This window comes from Prionailurus viverrinus, chromosome A1 (assembly GCF_022837055.1).
Source record: "Prionailurus viverrinus isolate Anna chromosome A1, UM_Priviv_1.0, whole genome shotgun sequence".
NCBI lineage: Eukaryota > Metazoa > Chordata > Mammalia > Carnivora > Felidae > Prionailurus > Prionailurus viverrinus.
In genome coordinates, this window is record NC_062561.1 from 196990301 (window position 1) to 197014916 (window position 24616).

The following is a 24616-nucleotide window of genomic DNA, read 5'->3' on the forward strand; positions in this document are numbered from 1 at the left end:
GGGTAGGGTGGCCCAACCCCCGACACTTCCTCGTCCCCGGCGCGGTCCTCCGCCCCGGCCGGGAGCCCGCGGAGTTCTGAGAGCCAGATTCTGGCCGCGGCCCATAACCTGTCCCTGGACCCGGGGCCGAGCGCGGAGAGCGGGGCGCTGTGTCCCAAGATCCCCACCCTCAGGTAAGCCGGCCGGGCGGAGCGAGGGTGGGGCGGAAGGGAGTCCGGGACCCGGCCGTTCAGAGCCTCGGCAGTGACCCGGCACGGAGGAAGGGGGAGGTCAGGCCCGGTCTGGTGGCCGGGGCTCCTCGGCTTCTGGGCCCCGGCGCGTGAGGCCCGGGTGGCGGGGGTCGGGCCGTGGCGAATCCCTGCAGGGCTCGGAGGGCGGTGGGCGCGCCTGCGCACTGCGTGGGTGAACGCTGTCTGGGAACAGCGTACAGGCGAATGTGCGGAGCGTGCAGAGCCGCGGGTTAGGGGACAGTGGGCTGGCGTGGGTCTGTTTACAGTGTGCGAGACCAGCTTGGGAGCAGTGTGCACATGTAAGGAAGAGGAAAAGAAGTTATTGGGCGAAGTTATTGGGCGATTTCCAAGTGCTGATTTAAACCTTTAACATGTTTTAAACTCATGTCACATTTCCCCTTAAAATCAGTATTATTATTATCCCCATTTTACAGTTTATGGAATCGAGGCACTTAGAGATTGGGGTCACACGGCTAGGGAGTTGCAAAGTCAGGAGTTGAACCCGGGCCTTTGGCTTCAGAGTCCCTGCTATTCAGTTTCTTTTGAACGAATTTTGCACACTGTTGGAAGCAACATTTGTGTGCATTTGCAGGGTAGCCGTAGTGAGTTTCTGGGAGTGATTTTGGATGTGTTTCTACGCGTGGGTGAGTTTTCCACTGTAGGACATTTGTGTGTGTGTGTGTGTGTGTGTGTGATGGTGTGTATGGAAGTGGTTGCATTACACATTCATTAATTGTGTGTATGGAAGTGGGTGGGAGTTTTGTGCGACTGAATGAGAGATTGTGTTTTGGCTGGGGGGCCAGATACAGAAGAATCAGCAACATCCATCCCTACTTCCTTGCAGAATGACAGTACAGAGAAATCTGTGGATTCCCAGTGCATCATGTTGATTTCACAGTATCATTAAAATAGAATTTAATCAACATCTATTTTCCAAACAGCAGGGTGTGGTAGAGGGGAATTCAGCATCTTATGAGAAGTCAGGAAAGAGGATTCTTTTTTTTTTTTTTTGTATTCCTGACAACGGATATTGCATTAAGAGGCTAGAACATTTATTAGTACAAGCTCACAGGAATCTCGTGATTAATCTCCTTATTTTACAGCAGAGAGAACTGAGACAGTGAAAACCCAATGGCAGTAACGATGACAGTGTACATTTATGAACACTTACCGTGTGCTGGGCACAGTGCTTCACCTTCAGTATCTCATTTAATCTTTTCAACAGCTCTAACTGCTATTAGCTCTAGTGCCTAATAGTAGCCTCAGTTTTCAAATGAGGAATCGAGACCCCAAAAGGTTAAGATTTGGCCAAGACCAGTAAGCCTTGAACAGCATGGCCCTGTTCTCTTTCCATTGACCAAGGTGTCTGTCCTCTCTGTGTCCTGGGAAAATAGTGTAATCAGGAACTGGCACTTCATGGAAGCACTTGATCATGTCCCCCTGGAAGCTGCAGTTGTGAATGTCCTGTATTCTACATACTTCTGTGACCCTGTTTTCCACCACCCCGGGGCATCCTGTGGGTACCCGTGAGGCTCTCCATGCTGAGGGGTGGTGCCTGCCCCTATGCCCACACCAGGTCTTTTGGGGCCCCAGGAAGCTAAGGGGTCTGACTCATACCCTTAACCCTAATGTTGCCTGTGAGTTGGGGTCCAGATGTCCTGGGCTGGATGGGGCCGACCTCATTTGAGCCCCTCACATTTGTAGGAGGCCGTCTGTCTGCCTCTGTCTCTGAGTGCTGCTTGGTATTACTTCTGCTTGCACTGCAATTTAGCCCCTGCAGCCTGCTTGTCTTCCCTCCAACACACCAAGCTTGTTCTTGACTCGAGGTCTTTGTATGTGCTGTTCCTTCTGCCTGGAACACCTTTCCCCATTTCTTTACGTGGCTGGTTCTTCCTTATCTGCCAAGTCTCAGCTCAAATGTCACCTCTTTAAAGGGGCCTTCCCTGATCATTCTATGCAAAGTAGCCCCTTTTTTCACTTTCTGTCATATTACTATTATGTTTTTATACATTCATCATGCTCTGAAATAATCTTGTTTATTTGCGACTGAGAAAGTATATGTACAGAGCTTAGTGTCTAGAATATAATGATTTTTAGTGCTTACTTGTCTGGTGTCTTTCTCTTTTCCTGGGAGAGAAGGATGAGAGCAGGAACCACTTTAGTGCATGTGCATTCTTGGTACACGAGTGTCTGGGGTAAGGCTCTGCTGGGTTTGTTCAATGGATGCGTAGAATAAAAGAAACTAGAATAATGGTGCATTTCACCCAGGCGGGGAGATGGGAACACACTTGTCCCCGAAGGGTAGTGGCAGCGTCAGCTGGAGAACCAGAACGTGCTCCCCAAGGGATTTTTTTTTCTCTCTCTCTGATAGCCAGCACGCTTTTCCTGACCACCCTTGTGCCCAGTGCTTGCAGAGGAACATGATGCTTGGGTACATAAGGAACTAGCTTGGCCGTCCAGGAACTGGCAGTGGAATGCAGAGAAATGTGCTCTGAGCATGTTGCCCCCAAGTGCCTGGCATAAGTCTCACTGGAGTGCAGGACAGTTTGGGGGCACCAGGTGGTCAGGAGGCTTCCGGAGGGAGGTGACTTCAAGGCCAGACTCTAGGAAGACGAGAGCAGAGTGGGGCCTGAGCCCCTCTGGAACTTGTAGACTGGGTAGAGGATTGGGGGTAAGGCTTTGCTGGGTTGGGGGAGCTGACCAGCTGGCCCAGGAAAAACCCTGAAGGTCTTGACTACCAGGCAGAGAAGTGGTGGTTTCTCCCTTGTTGGCAGCCTTGGGAAGTGATTAGAGCAGCGGGGCTGGCAAACTGTAAGCACGCATGTGGAGCACCTGGGTGGTGGCTTGTTAAACGCATACTGGTCCCTGTACCCTGAGGGGCCGAGGCAGCGGGTCGTGCCCATGCCTGGTGTGGCGCACGGTGGGAACCCCTGGTGGAGAGCGTGTGCTTCAGAGTTTGGCACACCTGAGAGGGTGCAGCCCCTGCCTCCTCATCTGTAAGGCTCTCTGAGGTCAGCGCTGTCTTCTCCCGTGCTGCGAATTCATGGGACAGCGCAGGGCCGATGTGGGGTAAGTGATCAGTCAGTGCTAGCCGTTGACCTTGTTAGTGACGATCGTCATGAGGATGTTGAAGGGATTTCAGTAGGACATGATGGAGAGGGTCCAATACTCCATGTTTGGGGATAACCGGCCTTAACCCCTCTGCCACCTGTGGACCATGCTGTGTCCTGTCTGGATGGGTCGTCCCCTGCTCTGTGTCAGATGCCTTTCCATCCCTGTTTGGAATAGTGGACACTTACACGCGCGCACAGCAGACATCTGGCCTGAAGTCCCTCAACAGCACCTCGCACCCCAGCAGGTGGTCCTTCAGCCTCAGCTTGACCCCATCCCCAGGGTCAGGGAGAGCACTGCTGCCTGTAGGCAGCCTCTTCCCATGTTATGGATGGTTTGATTTTGTGGGCACCCCCTGCCCCGGGTGCAGGTTCCCCCTGTCTCACCTTCTTTTCCCTCATTGCCCACCCGACTGCTTTGAGGGAGGGCAGGCATGGTTCCGCGTGGGAAGAGGGTGCCCAGCGAGCCCCAGAAAGCCTAGGTCTGCCTCCCCTCTGTGTCCCCACCATCCTGGGCAGCCTTGGGCAGGTCTTCTTCCTCTGCTGGCTTTGGTGTTACTGCAAAATGAAGCCAGTCCACTTGCTGGTGTCTTAGAATGTTCTCTTTCAGCCCTAAAAACTCTGTACCCCAGTGACCGGGCTGCCTGCCCTCTCTCTGGCTCTTCCTGCTGGGCTGGGCCTTTCTGGGTCCACCCTGCCCACGCCTCCTTGCTGCACCCCTGCCTACCCGAAGTGCCTGCTTCTCTTTTCCGTGTCCGTCTTTGAAAGGAGGGTGTCTGGGACCCTCTGGAGAGTTCCCAAAAGGGAGGCTCAGGGAAGCAGGGAGCAGCTCCGTTGGTTCTGCGGAGCAGAGCTCCCCAACCTCCAGAGACAGACCTTGGCAGCCACGATGGCCAGTTAGTTGCAGGAAGTTTTTGATGTTTTTTCCCCATGACTGGCCCAGGACAGTCACTCTTCTGAAAGGAACAGATGACTGGCCTGAGGAACAGCTGGCTCTTTGTCCCCAGGCAGGGCTGAGCTCCTCTCTCCCCAGGGACCTCACCCTGAAGCTGTTCCCTGTGTTCTTGAACACCTACAGGGTGGACAAACCGGGTGGCCTGGCAGATATGTGTGTGGGGTGGGGGGAGGGTGGGGGTGCTGTAGGAGTTGTGTCACCAAGGAGTCATACTTAGAGGCCAGAGCTGGTATTTTTAGGGCGGGCGTGGGGGGTGTCCCATGAGTCAGGGGCCTTTGGTTTGGTCTCCACCCACACTGGAGAGTACTTGCTCCACTTTCCACCGACTGACAGGCCACCGTCCTGTGCCTTCCTCGTGGCCAGCTTCATCAGTGGTCTGAGGAACGCTGGTCCCTCCATCCCCACTTCTGCCTCTACCCGTGTTCCCCCATCCCCCACCCCCTGGGAAGAAGAACAGAGGTCTAAGCATGGCAACACTGACATTTAGAGAATATGAAGGGATCTTTCAGACATAGAAGGTAACGTGCACACACCAGACACCCATCCATCCGGCTTAAGAGATCCAGATCCTGTACACCTGAAATTTCTCCTTGATCATCCCCTTTATGGAAGTAGCAAGTGTTCTGATTGAGGGTTTATTGCCTTATGTTTCTCTATAGTTTTATTATACATATATATATCCTTAAACAACATGTAGTAATTTCATATGTTTAAAAATGCTATTCAAATGTTATCATACTGTCCGTATGCATTGTTTTGCCTGATATTGTGTTTTGCCTAATATTGTGTTCGTGAGATCCATTCATGTTTGTGTCTCTGGCTGTAGTTCATTCATTTTCACGGCTGTATTGTATTCCCTGGTATGAACTTGCCCCAGTGTATTTATTTTCTTCTTCATTAGGTAGTTTCCAGCCTTTGCTTCTAGAACAAAATATCTTTGGCTCTTATCTGTCCAGCTGTCCCCTTCCTAGTCACTGTGGCTTCTGCTGGGGTTGTACTTTAAGGTCTGCAAGGAGCTCTGTGGTTCCTAGTTGGTCCTCCCAGCATTTCCACGGGGAGAAACAAGGGTAGTATGTTCAGGGTCACCTGGCAAGGAACTGAGCCAGGGTTTGAGCCCTCCTTCCACCATATGTAGAGAAGGGAAATTCTTTTTTTTTTTTTTTTTTTAGAGAGAGAGAGAGAGCACGCATGCAAGGGAGGGGCAGAGACAGAGAGAGACACAGAATCGGAAGCAGCCTCCAGGCTCTGAGCTGTCAGCACAGAGCCCAACACGAGGCTCGAACCTACAAGCCGTGAGATCATAACTTGAGTCAAAGTCGGACATTTAAACTGACTGAGCCACCCAGACGTCCCCGAGAAGGGAAATTCCTACAGGTTGTCCCCTTCCCCCTTGGAGGGGTAGTTACAAAGTTGGAGAAAGCCTTCATTGGCTAACCAGCTTTGGGCATATTGGGGACTGGGAGACAGAAGGCCAGCCAAGTCCCTTTTGTCTAAGGGTGGACCTGGTGCCCTTTGTCCCCATGGCTGATGGTTGAGGCACTCTTTCTGGGCCAAGTGATGTCCCAGCCGCTGGGATGGAAGCTGGCTTCTAGGCGCGGAGTGTGTGTACCTGTGGATCGCAGGAGCTGAGAGGAGGCACGCACGGGATGGAAGGAACATGGGCTGGGGTTGCTGGGGCTGCTCTCTCAACCCCTCTTAGGAAGCTTTCGGTAGCAAGGAGTACAGGGTGGAACCAGTGATAGATGATCAGGTGTGGGTTCTGCTTTGTCCTTTGGCAATCGTGTGGCCTTGAGCCAAGCTCTGCACCTGTCTGGACTCTGCTTCCTCTCCAGCAAAGCAGGTGTTCCTGCTGTGAGGACCCACAGGCGGTGGGCGGGGAGCTTTGTACTGTTCCCAGTTGAGGGTGGTTATCCAAAGTCTGTTGCTTCTCTTCCCGCCTTTGTCATCTCAAGGCCAGCCCTGGCCTTCCCAAAGCCAGATCCTTTCCAGTAGTTTCCAGGTTGAAACTCGCCTCTACAGTTGCCAACTCTCCATTCACTGACTTCCCTGACTAGAAAACTTGCTCCTGGAATGTTCTTGTGATCAAATCCCTATAACCTTGTCTGTCCATATGAAGCAGGTACATAATGAGCTCTCACCCCTGCCCGCAGCCCTCCAGGCCTCATTTGGTGCCAGAAGAATGGGCCTTCCCTATTGTCATGACCTTGTCAGAACTTAAAAAATTTTTTTGATGTTTATATATTTTTGAGAGAGAGAGAAAGAGAGAGAGGGAGACAGGCCGAGGTGGCGGTGGGGGTGGTGGTCGTGGTGGTATAGAAGATCCGAAGTCGTCTCTGTGCTGACAGCAGAGAGCCCAATATGAAGCTCAAACTCACGAACCGTGAGATCATGACCTGTGCCGAAGTTGGACGCTCAACTGACTGAGCCACCCAGGTGCCCCAAGACACTTAAATTTTTAAAACTTATTTTAAGGTATCCCTTTAAAAAAGTTACAATGACATTCTCATCAGAGGAAAATTCCCTAGAACTAAAGCAATACAAAAGGCATAAAGTAAAAAATGAAAGATGTTTTCTTTCAGGGCACCTGGGTGGCTCAGTCAGTTAAGCTTCCGACTTCAGCTCAGGTCACGATCTCACAGCTTGTGAGTTCGAGCCCCGCATCGGGCTCTGTGCTGACAGCTCGTAGTCTGGAGCCTGCTTCAGATTCTGTGTCTCCCTCTCTCTCTGCCCCTCCCCTGCTGACGCTTTGTCTCTCTCTCCTTCAAAAATGAATAAACATTTTTAAAAAATTAAAAAAATGTCTTCTCCTTCTTCCTGTCTTTCTCCTTCTTTTTCCCTTCCCCTATCCCCACTGTATTTTTATTTTTTTATGTATAGAGAGAGTGTGCACGTGCACATGGTGGGGGGGTGTGGAGAAAGAGAAAGAGAGACAGAAAATCCTAAGCAGGCTCCACACTCAGCACAGAGCCCGACGTGGGGCTCAATCCCATGATCCTAGGATCATGACCTGAGTCGAAATCAACAGTCAGACGCTCAACCTACTGAGCCACCCAGGTGCCCTCCGACTGTATTTTTAAAATAGAACAGGACTAGATTTCCCTTGAAAAGAGTTTCAGTTTTATAGGTAAAATAAAAGTTTCTCTTGTTTCTAGTCCCTATCCCAAGTCCCTCTCTAGAGCTGCTAGAGCAGCTTGGTGTGCATCTTTCCAAACCTTTTTCTATGTGATTTAAGATTTTACATATACATGTATGTATATAGACGTGTACGTGTCTGTGTATCTACACGTACATGTACGTACATATAGACACACATGTAGTTGTATGTGGGTTTTTTTTAAAGTAGTATCCTGGAGTGCCTGGCTGGCTCAGCCAGAAGAACATACAACTCTTGATCTCAGGTTCGTAAGTTGGAGCCCCACACTGGGTGTAGGAATTACTAAAAAAAAATAAATAAATTTTAAAAAGAAATACAAAAATAGTATTGTATTATACTTTGCTTTTTATCCCTAACAATATTTTGTGGACATGTTTTCATGTCATTGCACATCAGTCTGCCCCGTTCTTTTTGATGACTGCATAGTATTCCAGTGAGTGAATGTACCAGGGTTTATAAAACCAGTGCCTCCCTGGTGGACGTTTAGGACGTTTCGCAGTTACAAAGCATGTGGCAGTGCACATTTTTGTTCAGCTCCTGTGGGCAGTGACGCAAAAATTTCTGGATTCTTAGAGGATTACTGATACAGTCAGTTACCTCTGGTCCTGTAGATGATTGAAACTTCAAGCGTTATTTTTCTATGAGAACTTTGTTCTCCACTGATCAGGCGTACAAGCAGGTGTTGACGTCATTGAGAAACAACATTCCACACTGTGGGTGACCCAACTATAAGAAAAACAAATGTACACAAGGCTGTATCAAGAGAAACACAATACCTAAAAAGGTGGAGGTGAAAGTTCTTCTGTTTGGTCAGGTAAACCACACCTGGAGTGTTGTGTCCAATTTCAGGACCAGCTACGGATAGGGTAGTGGTAGAGGGTTGAGGGAGGTGGATAGGGGGAGGGGTCTAGAAGCCATTCCCTCAAGGAACAGCACAGGGAACGGGGTCTAATCAGCTTCAAGAGAATGCTGTAGGTTCCAAATCTCTGCAGGGCTGAACTGGAGAAGAGGGGCATCTTGTTCCTTATTCTAGAGGACCCAGAGGGTAAAGTGAGGGCTGGTAGAAGTCAAACTGGGAGTAGTCTAACCACAGCCAGTGTTGGTTACCCAGGGGAGGGTCCTTAGGGAGGAAGTTGGGTCCCTAAGATGGTCATCTGGAGTCCCTTGGCTCCCCTGGAGACTGGATAAGTACAGGACTGAATTTCCCCTGAGCTTCCTTTCAGCCTGAGATTCTAAGCCCTGGTGACTGCAGGTGATCAAGGGCAGACTGGGGCCTGGTTGTATACAAAATTAGAGATGCATGGAGGCAGGTGCTGGGAACTGGGGAGCATGTTCCAGATAGCCAGACGGCAGGACTGGTTTCCTCCCACTGTGCCTCAGCCCCTGTCTCTCAGGTGGTGCGGGCCAGTGGAAAGGGCACCCAGTGTTGGAGTCCGACAGATTGAGCCTGGATTATTTGTTCTGCCACTCACCAGCTGTGTGTTTTTAGGCAAGTGACTTAACCTCTCTGAGTTGGCTTCCTTACCTGAAAAATAGAGATAACACTATCTAGCTGAGAAGATTGGTTTCCTTGCTGGAAAACAGGGACAGTTTTCATCTCTATGGTGAGGAGAAAATGAAGCAATGTGCATAATGATACAGCCCCGTGCCTGGCATATGGTAGCACTTAACTGCCAGGTCCTCTCCCAGCTTGCGTCAGATGCTCCTTCTCCTCCTTTTGCAGTGGTGCCAGCCAGCTGATGGTTCTGGTCCACGGTCTTGTCCCCAGGCTCATGATGGGGAGCCTGCATCTTGGAGGCTGAGTGGAGCCAGTGGGGCTCCCTCTGTGGGTGAGGCAGCACAGGGGACAGGAGGAAGAAGGACACAGAGGAGATGTATGCTGTGTTTGAGGGACACAGTCCTCAAGCTGGACTGGAGCCTGGGTGCATGCTAGGGAGGCGGGGAGGACCCGGCGAAGGGCTGCAGACATCATTTGGGGCTCTCTGACTGCTCTTGGGGGCGGCAGAGGCACTCTGATAGCACTTGTGGGAAGACTCTTGGTTCAGGGGAATCCACTTGGGAATTAGGAGGGATTGGAGCTGAGGAGAGCAGCCTTCTCAAGGTCAGATGGTTACAGAAAGGGGCGACGATAAATTGTAAGTTCTGGAATGTCAGAACTAGAAGGGGCCTTAAAGATTGTCTAGTCAATCCCTTATGTTATTGCTAGTGTTGCAGATACAGGCCCCTCCTTTTAGGAAACTGAAGCCCACCGAGGGGAAGATGTTTGTTCTGGTGGACGTTGCCTCGATCTCATGACTTCTGGGCCCAGTTCCTTGTTTTTACATGCAGCCTCTTGATTACCGAATTGTTGCCAAGAGTGCATTAAGTCCTCACTGACAAGGATGCCAGGGCGTGCTCCCAAGTACACGCCCTCTAAAGTAGGTGCTGTGTCCTTGCTGATGGTCATCAAGAGGGCACAGCTTGCTCTTTGATGGATGGCCCTGGGTCCATAGTTTCCCTGATGGTGAAATGGGTGGGGAGGACTGGAGATCATCATAAAGTACAAACACGAAGAGATGTTTGCTTTACTTTGCAAGGTGCTTTCATGACTTCCTCTCATCCCGGGCGGTGGGGGTGTGGTGGGGGGGAGCGTTGGAGGATATTCCCATTTACAGTTGAGGAAAGGGAGGCTTAGATGCTTCGCAGTCTTTGGTGAGTGTGGTACCTTTGGCTTTTCAGAGCTGCGTCTCCATTAGCTGTGGTTGTACCAGTGTCCGTGCTCAACGATTTTTTTTGCAGTTACCAGAAATTCAGTGGTGTCATGACCTAGCTTACCGAGCCGGCAGAGGAACGTAAAAACTCCGTTAAAAGGGGGGGTATATGGGAGTGGGGGAGACTTGGCCCTAAATCAGTGGGCTGGAGTTATGGGGCTGCCCCAACCTTTTACTAAGAACCCACTGCGTGCCAGGCACTTAACTAGGTGCTATACACACATCATAATTACTTTGGAAATTTTATTATAAAATGAATGTTTCTTGTTGAGTAAATCAAGTAACCAGGAAGTATGAAGTAGAAAGTGAGAACTCCCTTCCAACTGTACACATATGTTTGCGATTAATTTCTTTAATCTGACAGCAGGTGGGTTCTCTTGTTATTCCTGTTGTGCAACAGAGGCAGCTGAGGCTCAGAAGGGGCACACAGCCTGCAGGGGTAGACAGAGCTGGGACTCGGGAGGGGTCAGCACAGGTGACGCCCCCTGGTGCCGCACCTGAGGGAGGCTCCCGCTCCGGGTCCCATGCTTGCACTCGAGCACCCCTTTCAGTGTTACACACTGTGTGCCTCACCTGCATCGCCCACGCCCTGTATCGGGACTCTTTCTTCCTGACTCCACGGCTGTGCTACCTCCGGTGTGTTGGGCCCCCTCTCTTTCCTTGCCTTGCTTCTGGCTCCCGGGGCTTGGGGCTTGGTTGATCCTTAGGCCCGGCCTACGACATCACCATGTTTCTCTCTAGTCCAGGCTCCTCCCTGTGCACACGTGGACCCGGCGTGCAGAGAGTGGGCAGGCTTGCCTATGGCCATGAAAGTGGACAGCAGAGTAGATGCTAGCACCTTCTGACTTTCTGTTCTGTGCCTTCCTTCCTAGAGACCCCTTCCCTTCGGCCCTCTGTTGCCCCTTCCCACTGGCATCCCTGGCAGCCCCTGCCTCCGCCTGGGGATGTGGCCGTTGGCTACCTGGGACCTCCTGACTCCAGGTACCAGAGATCCACTCAGGCTTTTCCCTCGGGGGCAGGGAGAACTTCACTTCCCGCAGCGTGCAGCCAGTGCCCAGCAGCCTTAGCTTGAGCTTATTAAAGCTCCCCAGGGGCCTCAGTTTCCTCATCTGGCAAACAGACATCAGCCCTGTCATCTTCCCACGGCTGTTGTGACAATCAGATGGAAAAACAAAGCGTGGGGCACTGCTAGGTGTTCTGCACACGTTACAGGTTATGCAAGCTCATGTCATTTGGAGGGCCTGGGAGCCCCCTCCTGGAACCAGCCCACGGCTCATCACAAGACAGTCTCAGATGGGCCAGAACACTTGGGTGCGGGAGCTGGAATGCAAGTTCAATTCCAAGTCCAACCTCTTTCAGTTCTTTTCTTCTCGGATGGAGGCTGTGATTTGAGCCCACACTTCTGCCCCCCCTCCTACCCACCACACCCACTTGGCTCTTCTTCTGTCACCTTGTCACACCATGTCCTCCTCTTTGGGGCTGCTTCAGGTTCAACAGTATCTTTTCCATCCTCACACTCTATGGTTGCCGCCTGGCCTCCCATCTGTCTGGGCCCCTTTCTGCCCCAGATGGGACCCCCAAGCTGTTGGGGCCGGCTGTGGGAGCCCAGGGCACCCCTCAGCTGAGCTCTTGCTTGGGACAGAGGCCTGAGCGGTTGCCACTTCGTTCCTGGCTCTTTCTGTGTTCAGAAGGCGGGGGTTGGTGTCGCACTGCTGGTGTGGCACTTGCTCTTCTGTAGCTGCTGGCACCAGGCCCGGATGGACGTGGATTCTACCAGGTCCTATAAGAACATGGGGCGGGGTCTCTGCTTTGCAGTGGGATCTTAGCTCGGGAGCGGAAACGGAGGGCGAGGGCAGCGGGCAGACTCGAGATCGAGAGCAAGGACCTTCTGGTTCCAGCTCCATCTTGCTGAGTGACCTTGGTCTTCACGTTCTGGGCCCTGACTCGCTGTCCTCATACTGTGAGGGAGAGTCAGGTGAGCCGATGTCCAGGAAGCTTCGGCGCTGGCCTTGGTGCTGCCCCTCGCAGGGGCTGGGGCCCGCCCCCCCTTGCCCCTCCACACACACTGTGCTGTCTGTGACCAGGGAAGACTAGGCAGCTGCCTGTGGGAGACAGGAGAGGGGTGCAGCCCCTCCCTCAGAGGACCCCTGGGTCATGCCAGTCGCCTTGGAGATTCCCTTCCAGCTCTGTCATCCTGGGAATGATTCCCCTCTTCAGGAAAGGTTACAGAAACCACAGTGACAGGAAGAGAGTTCCCATCTGCCCGGCAGTCACCCTGGAACTGCCGCTGACCATCTGGGCGTGAGGTCAGCAGGATGTGGAAATTCCCCATTTCTCTTACTGCGTTTCTTCCCTCCAGAAGTCCAGGCCCTCCCCTGGGTGGCTCCCCTCACCTCCAGAGAGGGTTTTCTCACATTGGGCTGTTGTGTGTGGGCTCCGTTGGCCTCCTGCCCTGCAGCCTGTTCGCTTGCCCTGCCCCCGGGCGCTGCCTGCGAGGCTGGAGTCGGGAGAATAGCCTGCTTGCCCCTTCCTTGGCTTCCCTGAACCCCCTTCTGTGTCGGCTCCCCAACACTGAGTGTCATGAAGTTTGGAGGACACGGAGATGAGGTTTAAGTTCCTGTATCCCATATCCTGCTCTGTCACTTGGCCTGACATCCGGGCATCCTTAAAGGAGCATGGTTGTGCTGGCCCTGGTCTCAGAAGTATGTGGCCATCTTGGGGTGCCTGGGTGGTTCAGTCAGTTAAGCATCCGACTTCGGGTCAGGTCATGATCTCATAGCTTGTGAGTTCAAGCCCTGTGTCGGGCTCTGTGCTGACAGCTCGGAGCCTGGAGCCTACTTCGGATGCTGTGTCTCCCTCTCTGTCTGCCCCTAACCCACTCGCATTTTGTCTCTGTCTCTCTCAAAAATAAATAAGCATTTAAAAAAAAAAAAAAGAAGAAGAAGCATGTGGCCATCCAAGTGCTGCTGGTCGGTGGCGGGTCACAGCCAGGCTCTTGGGATGTTTTCAGTTGGCTTCTCAGGAGGCAGAGGCAGGTCACAGGCTCTCTCTGCTCTGATTAGACACTTACTGAAGCTCTATTGTGGACCACTCTGAAGATACGCTGGTAGACAAGGTGGACTTGACCCCTGCTCTCATAGAGCTCCTGGTCTACTGGGCAAGCCGGATGCGGAGTAAAAAAACATACCCAAGTCATCATGGAATGTCAGCCGCGAGTTCCGTTTAGGGTGAGTGTAGAGTGGTGAGCAGGATCCAGGACACATGGGGCCACTTATCACCAAAAGTGGCTACAAGCCTCTTCCAAGCCTTCAGTCCTCCCATATGTGAACTCTATTCAGCTCTCAATCATGGCCCACCTTCCAGGTGCCAGACCTAGGCTGGTGACAGCCTCCGGAAAGTTCTCAGTCAAATGCACAAATGCTCACACCAGTCACATACATTATATACAGGGTGGTAAGTATTTGGCCGGAGAGGCACGTGAGGAGAGTGGGGAGTGCAGAGGAAGGACTCCCCCACCATGTCTACCAACATTTTTGAGCACCTTGCTAAACACCAGTCACTGTGCTAAGTGCCTTCCCCGTGCCGTCTCGTAGTTCGGGGAACGTGTCGGTGCTTTAATGCTCTGCTGTATAACCTTGACCTTTCACGTTGAAAACAAGTCCCCCCTAAACTCAGTGATGACTTTTGTGTCGGGTGTGTGGGCAGCCGTCCTTTGCGTCTGTGGGGCCCAGCAGGGCGTGGGTGTCTCTCGAAGTACATGTTCATCTTCTGTTTGTCAGTCTTTGGGGGAGGGGTCCCACTCACCAGAACTCTCTTTTTCTTTCTGGCCCATGCCATTCTGTGGTGATATGGACCCTCTGGTCAAAATGCTTATTACTTCTTGTGCTGCAAGGCAGGGGAAAGAGCCCAGAGGGTACCTGATAGCTCGGCAGGTGTTACCCCACAGGCTGGAACTCGCTGTCTGGCCCTTGGGGCTGAGTCTTAAATGGGAGTTTGTATGCCAGTGTAGCAGGGGGTTAATTTAACTCGCTTTCCTAGGCAAGGCTGGGTTTGCATCTTGGCTCTCATGTGCTGGCCACATAATCCTGGCTGCGGTACTTAACCTCACAGAGCCTCCCTTATGCAATGAGGATAATTTAGCTGGTATCTTAGGGTTGGTGCACAGCTTACCTGAGATAATGTACCCGAAGCAGTGAATGCAGTGCCTGGCGAGTAGATGATTAATGAATGGGGCTGTCATTATTAGCACTTGCTCACCCTTTTCTTTCAGTGAGCCCTGTGTGGGTGCTCAAAGGGCCTTTGAGGATTCCTGCCCTGGGGGTGATGATCTTGGGAAGGAGGTTTTGGGGCCCCAAGTCCTTCTGAGGTCTCCAGTGGAGCCTGCCCTTTGGAACTCTTTCTGGGTGGCAAGCCCTTTGCAGGGCTGGAAGCTGGGTCCCCTTCTCAGCCTCGGGGCCTTTGCCCTTAACTATTCTCTCTGCCTAGAATATTCTTCCCTCAGGTAACCTGCATGGCTAGTTCTCTCACCTTCTTCGGGTCTTTGCTCAAATGCCTCCTTCTCTGTGAGGCCTTTCCTGACAACTCCACTTAAAAGTAAGTTCCCTGCCTCATACTTCCCTGCTTAATTGTTGTCCATAGATGTTTTAATCACCCCTAATACCATGTTTATCTACCTATCATCGAGCTGTCTGTCTTGACCACTAAAATGTGAGCTCCCTGAGGGATTTGTTTGTCTGTTTTATTTGCTGATAATTGCCCAGTGCCCAGACTGGTACCCAACACAGAGTAGATGCTCAATTAATAATTGCTGAATGAATGAATGAATGAATGAATGAATGACTGGAAGGAAGAAAGAAGTTTCTCTGCTAAGTTCCAGAACTAGGCGTCTCCAATCACTTTGCAGGGCAGTTTCCAATGAAATAAAGCAGATGAACTTACTTGAACAGATTGATGCAAAACCCTTGCTGCACAAGTAGATAGTCATTTGATGGAAAATTTATCTGTTCACTAGAACTGCAAGGGACAGACCATACATGATATGAGACTGAAGGAAGAGGGTGACAGTGTCAATTGAGTGTATTAAATATTAGTCAGGGTTTCTTCTTCTTCTTTCTTTTAGAAAAGATAACGTACATATGGGTGAAACTTTGGATTGGATTGACTTGCTTATCCCTGAGGGCCCATTTGTTTTACCGTAAAGATCACTGATTTAGTGGAAGACTCTCATTTCCCCTCAGAGAGGGGAGGGGACTACCCACAATCCCACAGTGAGTTAATGGCTAGACCATTTGTTCAGTCATTAAGTGCTCACTGGACATTCACTTTATAGCTCTACCGAGCTGGGCGCTGGGGCTGCCATAATGCAAGGTCCCTGTCCTTCTGGACCCTACCAACAGGACGTGAGCTCAGGCTTTTTGACTCCCAAGTCCCTTGCTCTTTCTTGTACTCCATGATGGATTACTGTTCCAAATGAACCAGCTGCACAGTGAGGCTGCCCAAAGAAACTGATGCCACTCTTGGGTGTCTCTTAATAGAGACACAGCGTCCAGATCAAAGGAGGTGACTGTCTTGCTCTGCTGTGCTGTGACCAGACCAGCCTCAAGTGCTGTGTTCTTTTCTGGGTCATGGGACTGCCTTCTGGGGGCATTGATTGACTAGGATGCCTCAGTGGCCTGGCCTGCCCCCTGATATACTGCTGTTGTCCTTACAGCCAAGTGGGCACCACGGCAGGGGTGGAGCCACCCTCATGGAAGGGAGAGGACCATACCGGATCTACGACCCTGGGGGCGGCGTGCCTCCAGGAGAGGCTTCCGCAGCTTTTGAGCGCCTAGTGGAGGAGAATTCCCGACTGAAGGAAAAAATGCAAGGGATAAAGATGTTAGGTAAAACAGACCCTGCGCTCTCCCTGCAAGCCTCCTCTCTGCAGCCTGCAATGCCAGCTGGCATATGCCCCCACCCAAGTCATCCCACTGTCCCTCCTGGCCCGGCATTGGCTCCTGTCCCACAGCTGTGTCTTTGTGCACTTCTGTAGCATGATGGCAGCATTCCCAGCCCTGATTCCCCAGCACCCCAGCACCCCAGCTCCTTCGGATGACAGGACTCAGAATACCTGAGGGACCTAGAAGGAGGAGGCATGGAGGTGGGGGAGGAGCTAGAAGGCCCAGTTTGGGGACATGGAAACAGAATGGCCTCGTCTTCCAGAAGCACCAGAAATAGGAGAGCTGGCGTCACTGGGGCAACGAGGGCATGGTCCCCAAGTGTTGGAGCAGGGAGCTGAGCTTGGCTTGAAGCAAAGCGGGAATAGGTCCCTTGATTTCTCCTTTCCTGGCTTTTGCCCGAGCTGTCCCCATTGCCTGGAGCAAGTCCGCTTACCTCCACGTGACTGAACCAGTCATGCGAAGGATTCATTGATACCCTGTCCAGAGGAGTCTCTTTCCTCTACGCCCCTAAAACTCTTCCTTTGCTTTGCTGCCATCTTCTCTGGCCTGAGGCTTTGGGGGTGAGCTCATGTGCCTGATTTTCTAAATGCTGAATCCTTGCTTGGCAGATCTCTGCTTGGAATGGCAGCTTAGGGAAGGGGGAGTAGAGTTTCCCATTCTCCACTTGTAGGAGAAGGAAAACCGAGGCCGAGAGGGGTGGTGGTATTATCAAGGACCTCCTCCCTTCAGGCAGCCCCTGACCAGGGTGGTGTAGGCTGTGGGTAGCCGCAGGTACCATGATGGGCAGTCTGAGAGCCCCTGGCCAGGAATGGCCAGAGTGGGGCAGGAGGACGGATGGTGCCAGGAGGTCAAGAGTTTGTTCTAGATTCCCCTCTACTCCATTCTCCCTGATTGTGAGGCCCCTTCTTTACCTGGCCCATTTATGCCTAGGGGCTGGAATGAGGTGTGTCACATTCGGCCCACAAGGCAACAGTGGGAATGCAGCCCAGGACCCGCAGCATCAGAAGCCACGCAAAAGCAGGCTTAGGGGCATGGGGCTGGGAGAACTGGTGCACTGAGCTGAGTAACTCCTTTGCTCCTCCTGTGCCCATCATCTCCCCAGGGGAGCTTTTGGAAGAGTCCCAGATGGAAGCATCCAGGCTGCGGCAGAAGGCCGAGGAGCTGGTCAAGGACAGCGAGCTGCTGCCACCGCCATCTCCCTCTTTGGCCTCCTTTGACCACTTGGCTGAGCTCACAGGTACCGGGGGGCCGGAGTTGTTTCCGGGCGTTCAACAGACTCCGAAGTCTTTAGACCCTTAACAGTGGTCTCCCTCCTCATTCAGAAACCCACATCTCCTCCATTTATCCTTGGGCCCCAGACCATCCTCCTAGTCATGTTTTGTCCACAGCATCCCTGAGAAGGTCAGACTTGGAAGGGACTTGAAAATAATTCTGTGTAAAAATGGCTGGTGACTCAGCACTCCTGAGGCCCTGGCAGACATTAGCGATGGATCACAACAACGCACTGCACCCGAGATGTGGCCTCAGGATCTCTATCAGCGTATTTAGTCAGCAGATATTTAACGAGCAGCTCCCGCATGCCAGGCCTAGCGTTCCAGACAGCTACTTCGGGTCAGTCAGACTTGGCACATGAACCAAAAGCTCTCTGGTCTGGCCCCACTTTTTCCATTTACCGCTGGGGCCCACGGAAGAATCTGGATTTCCTGTTAGCTTGCTGCAGTGTAAGGCACACACACTGTAAGGCACACACACTGCCTGTTAAAGGAACACGTCACCTGTGAGGGAGGGTTGTGGTCCTGTGTGTGGTCACCACGCATCCCTCAGCATGTCTCTGAGTACGGGGCAAGGTCCGGGGCAAGGGAAGAAAAGGCACCCACACATGGGGCTCAAGTGCCTTGTGCTGCTGCCTACCTACAGTCTTGGCCTAGGCCAGTATGCGAGCCTTCCATCGGCTGTGGTTACATTTGCTGAATGGACAAATGGAGGAGAGTGATGATCCCAGAGTCCACTGTGCTGCCGTCAGAGGGCATTTCCAGCCTCTTGTCTGTTCAGCAGTGATTTCTGAGTCCCAGCTTGGTGCCAGGCCCACGCCCTGAGTGAGAGGTGCAGCTGCTGATTGCGTGACTGTGGGCCATCTGGTGACCTTTCCAGGCCTCAGTTTCCTTCCTTCAAAATGCAGATACAGAGCTTTCATGAGAATTGGCTGAGATGACAAATATAAAAGTACTTTGTTAATTGTAAAGTGTCTCCCTTGGTATCATTGAGGCAGGTCCCGGGTAGCGAGGAGCAGTGGCCACCTTGGGATTTTCCCAGCAAGTCTATAGAAGATAGTCTCTCTGCCCAGCTTCTGTCCCCATCATTCCAGTCGTTTTCCCAGGCTACCTGGCCCTGGCAGGACCACCTCTCATTTTCCCAGACTTGGGTAGAACTCATCTGGCTGGGGCTGTCTGCGAGGGCATGGTATCTGGGCTTTCCCCCTTTTCCTGCTGCTTATCCATGTGTTCTCAATTCTCCAGGAAAGGAGGCAGATGTCCCAGCAGCCCCTGCTGACCCTGCACACCCCAGCAACAAGGCAGAGCTGGTCCAAAAACCTCCATCCAGTGTAAGTTACATTTGGAGTCATGGCTGAAAGTTGCCTGGACCTCAGGTGCTCATTGGCAGATACAAGAACTTGACGAGAGAGGATTAAAGTCAAGGAACTTGGGTTCTGACTTGCTAGGTGATATTGGGCAGGTTGATCTCTGTCTCTCTGGGGGCTTGATTTCCCCATTTTCAAACGAAGGCCATGGTGAAAACTTATCAGGAAGACTCTGGTATGCACAGGGCATTCCTCTCATTTACTGAGTTGTATAATGCCAAGCGTGTGTCGACCGGGTACAGTGATGGGAAAACAGACAGATGTGACATGGAACTCAGATTCTCACAGGGGGCTCAAAAGGTGTCTTCTCCATATTTGCCTTGAGAAGTTTTTCTTGGTATCCCAGGCCTGGAAGGGAGCCACGTGGTCATATTGTTCAGTGTCTTCATCCCACGGATGGGGTCCAGAGAGAGAAGAGTGTTTCTGAGGAAATGGAGGTGAAAGGGAGACTTTCTAGAGCAGAGCTGAGATCCAGAGCGGGGTTCTTAGAGACCACGAGGCTCAGCTGAAGCTGAGTACAGATCCTTCCACGTATCTGCCTGTTCCTGAGATGAGGCAAGTCTGGAACAGGCTTTGGGGACCAGGTTTGGTAGCAATCCCAGAGTCAGTTCCTGGTTGAGAGGAACTATCAGCCTATCCACTGGTTGCACAACCGGTACATTCTACTCAGCATGGCTGAGAGGTGTGAGAAGTCCCGAAGTCCTTGGCCACCCAGGGATTCGGGCGAATCCTGTAAAAGTCTCTCCAATTTTGTTGATGCATCCTTGGGACTTACTGCAGATCACACCACTCCTCTGGGATCTCTGGGACTGGGTTGGCAAGGCTGGCACAGGACCGCCTTGGTGGTGGCCATACTAAATGCTATCTGTGTTCTCTGGGCGACCAACTAGAGACACCTGGGCCTGGGAGACCGCTCTGATGCCATAGGAAGAGTGTTGGACTTGCAGTCCTTGGGTTCAGTCCCTGTTTTTGCATTAACTAACCGTATGCTCTCCCGTTTCCTCATCTGTCCAAAGGGGATATAACCCTCTGAGCCCTCTGTGGGTTGCTTTGAGAAATAATGGAGTCTGTGAGAACATTTTAAAAGTGCACGGCCTTCGAAAGAGACTGCAATTGTAAAGTGCTAGCTGTTCAAGGTCACTAGTCCAACATCCCTGTTTTAGAGATGAGGAAACTCACCTCAGGGGAAAGTGACCTCAGATCACACAGTGGGGTGTGGGCAGACCTGTTGAGAATCCTTCTCTGTGGTCTCACATGAAGTCACGTGGCTCCGCCCTGTGAGCTCAGCCTCTGCATGGAGGGGCTGCCCAGCTGAATTGCTGCTCTCAGTCTCGAGGCCCCAGCGGAGGGGTGAGGTGTCTTTCTCTCGGGCAGTCCCTAACTCCCTTTCTGCACAGGGCACCTCGTCTGAATTTGAAGTGGTCCCCGCCGAGGAGCAGAATTCTCCACCGGCAAGTGGTGGCCAAGCCAGAAACACAATGGTGAGTGGATGGCAGGTCCCCAGCACGTCCCATGTCTCTCTGTTTCAGTCACTCAGCCCTGGCGAAGAGGCACAGGATCCACTGAGATCCCTTGGGCACCCTGGAGTTACCTGGGGATACACGAGGGGCCAGGGCAAGGGGTGCTTCTCGCTCACATATGCAAATTCCTGGCTGGTGACTTCCCCGACTTGGGCTATACAGACACCCGACCATTGAGAAAGCCTGGGCACATTGCCAGCCCTGCTGGTCTCTGCCTTGTCGGGGGGTGCCTCTACACACTATGACTCAGCTTTGGGGCCTGTGGGCAACTAGCCTGGCTGGGGTAGAAGGGGTCGGAGAAGCCCAGAGCAGCTTAAGGCAGGTGATTTATCCTTTTGTGCAGGCCGTCTGTTCCTCCCAGGCTTCCCCTCAGGGCATACATGTATACACACACACACACACACACACACACACACACACACACACTCCTCTAACTCTGGGGTGTCTACCCAGCATACTCTTTCTATACCTTACCCTGCATGCTGCTTTTATTCCACCTATGTCCTCCTCTGCTCTCTCTTAAAATGGCAGACTTCTTGGAGAACCATGGCAAAAGGTCTGGAATATTCTTCAAAAGTCTTAAAGCCCTGTCCTTTCCTCCTTCGCCCTCCCTCTCCACTTTGAGATTTGTTTTTGGTGGTGGTAATAAGACAGTAAGTGGCCTAACTCTTCACCTTGATGTCCTGTTTCCTCAACTCACCAAGGCCTAGGGGACAGATATTGTTCTTTAGTTCATGTTGTGTCTGTCAGTCCCCAGTGCAAGGTCCCCATCAAGTGGTCATCCAGCTTACGCTGGCATGCCTTCAGTGACAAGTGGCTCCTCACCATATCTGGCAGGTCTGAGTAGTAGAAAGTCTCTGTATATTGTCTCCTGGGAACTTTTACCCCCTGTCTTGCCCTATGCCTGAAGGCTCTGAGATGCTGGCTCAGGAGGTAAGACCCCGCTGCTCAGAGAGTAGTTCAGTCTGTGACCTTGGACCAGTACTTTCATCTTGTTAATAAGTTCCTCCTTAGTCCCACCATGTGCCTATTCTGTGCCAAGCCAAGCCAAGCCAGCCTGGGAGCTTACAGACCGGTTGGAGAAACCGGAGGGATGAAGCCATTCATGAGCCTTAAATAGAGCAGCATTCACCGCCTCAAATCCTTTGTGGGAAGAGGCAGTGGGGGAAATGAATGCAGAATTGAAGAAGCAGCATTATCTCCTGTTAGAATAAGGTGCTAACAATATTATGTAGGCATTCACTGAGCACCACGCTGTGGCTGTAGGGCATTTCTGGCGCTGCACAATGCAGAGACAAAGGAGTTCAGTGTGGCAGAGCACTGGATCGAGAGCCAGGAAGCCAAAGTCCAGTCCTGGATCTGCCACTGACTTGCTGGGCAACTTTGGGCGAGTTCCTTCTCCCCATCCCATGATTTCCCAGCCTGAGCCCTGAGGTTCCCCTGTAGCTCTGATGTCCGTGACTTCCATGAACGTTTGGGGAGCTGCTAGAGGAGCGGAAATGTGGGCAGGGCCAGGAAGGATGAGCAGGGAGGACACTGTGGGACCGAAGCCTGGTACACAGAGGCTCAGGCAGGGGAAGGTGGGGACTCAGATACCCGGCAGGGGAGCTGGGCTCGATGCAGTGAGCTGTAAGGTGCTGATAAGGATCCTTGGGCATGGTATTGGTGTAACTGCAGCACTATCTGTGGTAAGAAAGTTCTAGACAGAGGAGAGGTGGCTTAAGAGAGAGAAAGAGACTGATTGGTTATTGAGATTCGACTGTCATGCCCACAGTGTGTTTCATTTCTTACACACTCTACTAGGTTGGGGTTCTTTGCACTATCTAGAGCAATGGTTCTTAACCTGTTTTGACTCTTGGGTCCTCTGAGAAGTTGATGAATGCTTGGACCATTCCCCAGAAGACACACATAGACATAGAAGTGGGACAGTTTTGGTCCCTGCATGGCTTCCTGGTCAGGAGTCCCCAAGCCGAAGAAGCAGTGACATGGAGCGACACCACTTTCCTGGGCTTGTAGCTTTCATAAGTCAGTTCACCTTCATAAGAACCCTATGAGATAGAAGGGAAGGAAGGAGTGTGTGTGCACTTAGGAGGTGAGGATTCTGAGACCTGGTGGACAAGTGGTTTACCCACAGGTGCTCAGCGAGGCCCGGAGTGTGGGAGGAAAGTGACTGTGCTGCTGGTAAGCCCGCCTGTGGCCTGGGAGCCCCAGGTCCTGCCCCGTGAGTCAGCCCCAAACAGGGAACCTGTGTAACTAGAGAATTTCCCTGGGCTAGCTGGGATCAGAGGGGAAACTGAGTCATGAGACACGGGGAAGCAGAGGGAGAATGGTCGGCGGTGCCTACTCAGCCCCCGGTGAAGAGTGGTCAGTGTCCCTTCCCTCCCGCCAGGAGTTGGGCCCCCTGCCCCACGAGGACACCAACCTGATGCTGCACCTGCAGCGCCTGGAGACCACCTTGAGCGTGTGTGCCGAGGAGCCGGACCACAGCCAGCTCTTCACCCACCTGGGTCGCATGGCCCTCGAGTTCAACCGGCTGGCGTCCAAGGTGCACAAGAACGAGCAGCGCACCTCCATCCTCCAGGTGAGGCCAGCAGGTGGGAGGGCTGCCGGGGACGGCAGGTGTGCCTCCCCCCTCCCCCCCTCCTCCAGCTCTTCTCAGATCCAGGGGTACCACGGGCATGTCTAAGGGCAATGTTGGGGGCTGACTCTGGGTTTACTGTTCAGGGTAGTGAGCAAAGTGAGGAAGTTGTGGGAAGGCAGGAGGAAGAGGAAGGAAATTGGAAAATGTGGGTGGGCAATGCAAATTTCATGGTTGGGGATACCCTTGGGGCGTGGATGTGGGCAAGTCAGCAGCAGCCCTGCCTCTGGTCTTCACATGTGGGGTGGGGGGAAAGAACAGAGGCCAGCCTGTATATGTTATTGTCCCTGCCCCCTATGGTGGTAACATCATTACCCCACTTCACGGGTGGGGGTGCAGCCCTGGAGAGGTGATTATTTTGCCTAAGGTCACCCAGTTAGTGGGCGATACGGTTGATTCAAACCTCAATCTGTTCTTTTCTAAATCCCATGCTCTTAACCATCATCCGAACCTGCCTCCCCACCGGGGAGTCTTTCTTTCCCAACCTTCCCTGTGCCGTGGGAGTGAAGTCAGCTTTCCTTCCTAGGCCAGGCTAGGCCTTGGAATAGAATGGTCCTTGGTTCCAGTAGTGACTTCTTTTTTGCTGTATGACCGTGGACAGGTCACTTGCCTTCTCTGTGCCGCACTGTCCCTATCAGTACCATGGAGTGGGGAATGCCTTCCTCGTGGGATGGCTGTATTAATGAAGCACCCAGAGCAGCCTCAAACATAGCAAGTGGTCGCTGTTGGAATTTCTGGTGATTGATCATCCGTACTGGGCAGGGGATCTTAGCCTCAGGGACCTTGGATAGGGAAGGATTCACAGATGGCAAAACTGGGGCTTGATGAGGATCAGAGCACCTGCCACCTTAGTGACAAGGCATAACTTGAAGTCTCCTTCCTCCTTCCTAGACCATGCCAGCCACTGGGCAGTCACTGGTCTGTGGTCTCATTCATGTCAGCAGACATTCAAGATATTCCAGTTGATGGAAGTTGGGGAGTGGGGGGGGGGGACATCTACTGTGTGTGACCTTGGGAAGGGCTGGGTTGACAAGGGCAGGAGGGGCATCCAGTCTGGAGACAGGTGTGAGGAGAGATGTGAGGGGCAGAGGATTCCGGGGAGAGGGCAGGACTCCCATCCCACCTTGAGGGAGGGACATGTTGAAGGGAGTGACCAGAACATGCTGTGAGGGTCTGGGGGTGCCAGGCTGAGGGAGACACCGTTCTGATGGCAGGGGTTTCGGGGTGTCAAAGCTGAGCTCCGGGGAGGTAAACCTGGGGCTGTTCATGGAGTAAGATCACTCTGAGTGCCACCATTTTGGCTTTGAAATGGGGAGTGATACCAGGCCTCATCAAAGGGGGTCCTGCCAGCCTTTGGCATTTTTTATATAGCGAGCTCCTGTGTGTGTTTCCTTCTTAGCTCTTACCATAGTTTGTAATAATTTTATCTTATTACGTGGCTTATTTACTTTGTGTTTGATTTTTGTCCCTGTTAGCATGTAAGTCTCACAAGGGGTGGGGGGCAGGTACCTTGTCTGCCATATTCGTCAGGTATCCTGGCGTTCAGCACTTAACAGGTGCTACATGTGCATTTTTGAGTGAGTGAGTGAATCACAGGACCTCACAGGAAAGCTCTGTTGGCTCCCTTTGATGGCAGCAGACGACCTTTGTGACCGCCTCTCTCTATCAGCTGTTTTGTGCTC

The 24616-nt window shown here is 52.3% G+C and overlaps 1 protein-coding gene across 4 annotated transcripts in view; it reads left to right on the top strand.

Moving 5' to 3' along the window:
• TNIP1 (TNFAIP3 interacting protein 1) overlaps positions 1-24616 on the top strand; it is a 52665-nt gene that overhangs the window by 5786 nt on the left and 22263 nt on the right. Inside the window, exons 1-6 of one of the 4 annotated variants that reach the window (XM_047872912.1) lie at positions 1-173; positions 15910-16081; positions 17241-17375; positions 18655-18740; positions 20174-20257; positions 22686-22877. In XM_047872912.1, coding sequence (XP_047728868.1) covers positions 15946-16081; positions 17241-17375; positions 18655-18740; positions 20174-20257; positions 22686-22877 — 633 coding nt within the window. In that variant the 5' untranslated portion in view covers positions 1-173; positions 15910-15945. The remainder of the gene's footprint in view (positions 174-15909; positions 16082-17240; positions 17376-18654; positions 18741-20173; positions 20258-22685; positions 22878-24616) is intronic. The other 3 variants (XM_047872896.1, XM_047872905.1, XM_047872916.1) reach the window with 3 other exon arrangements.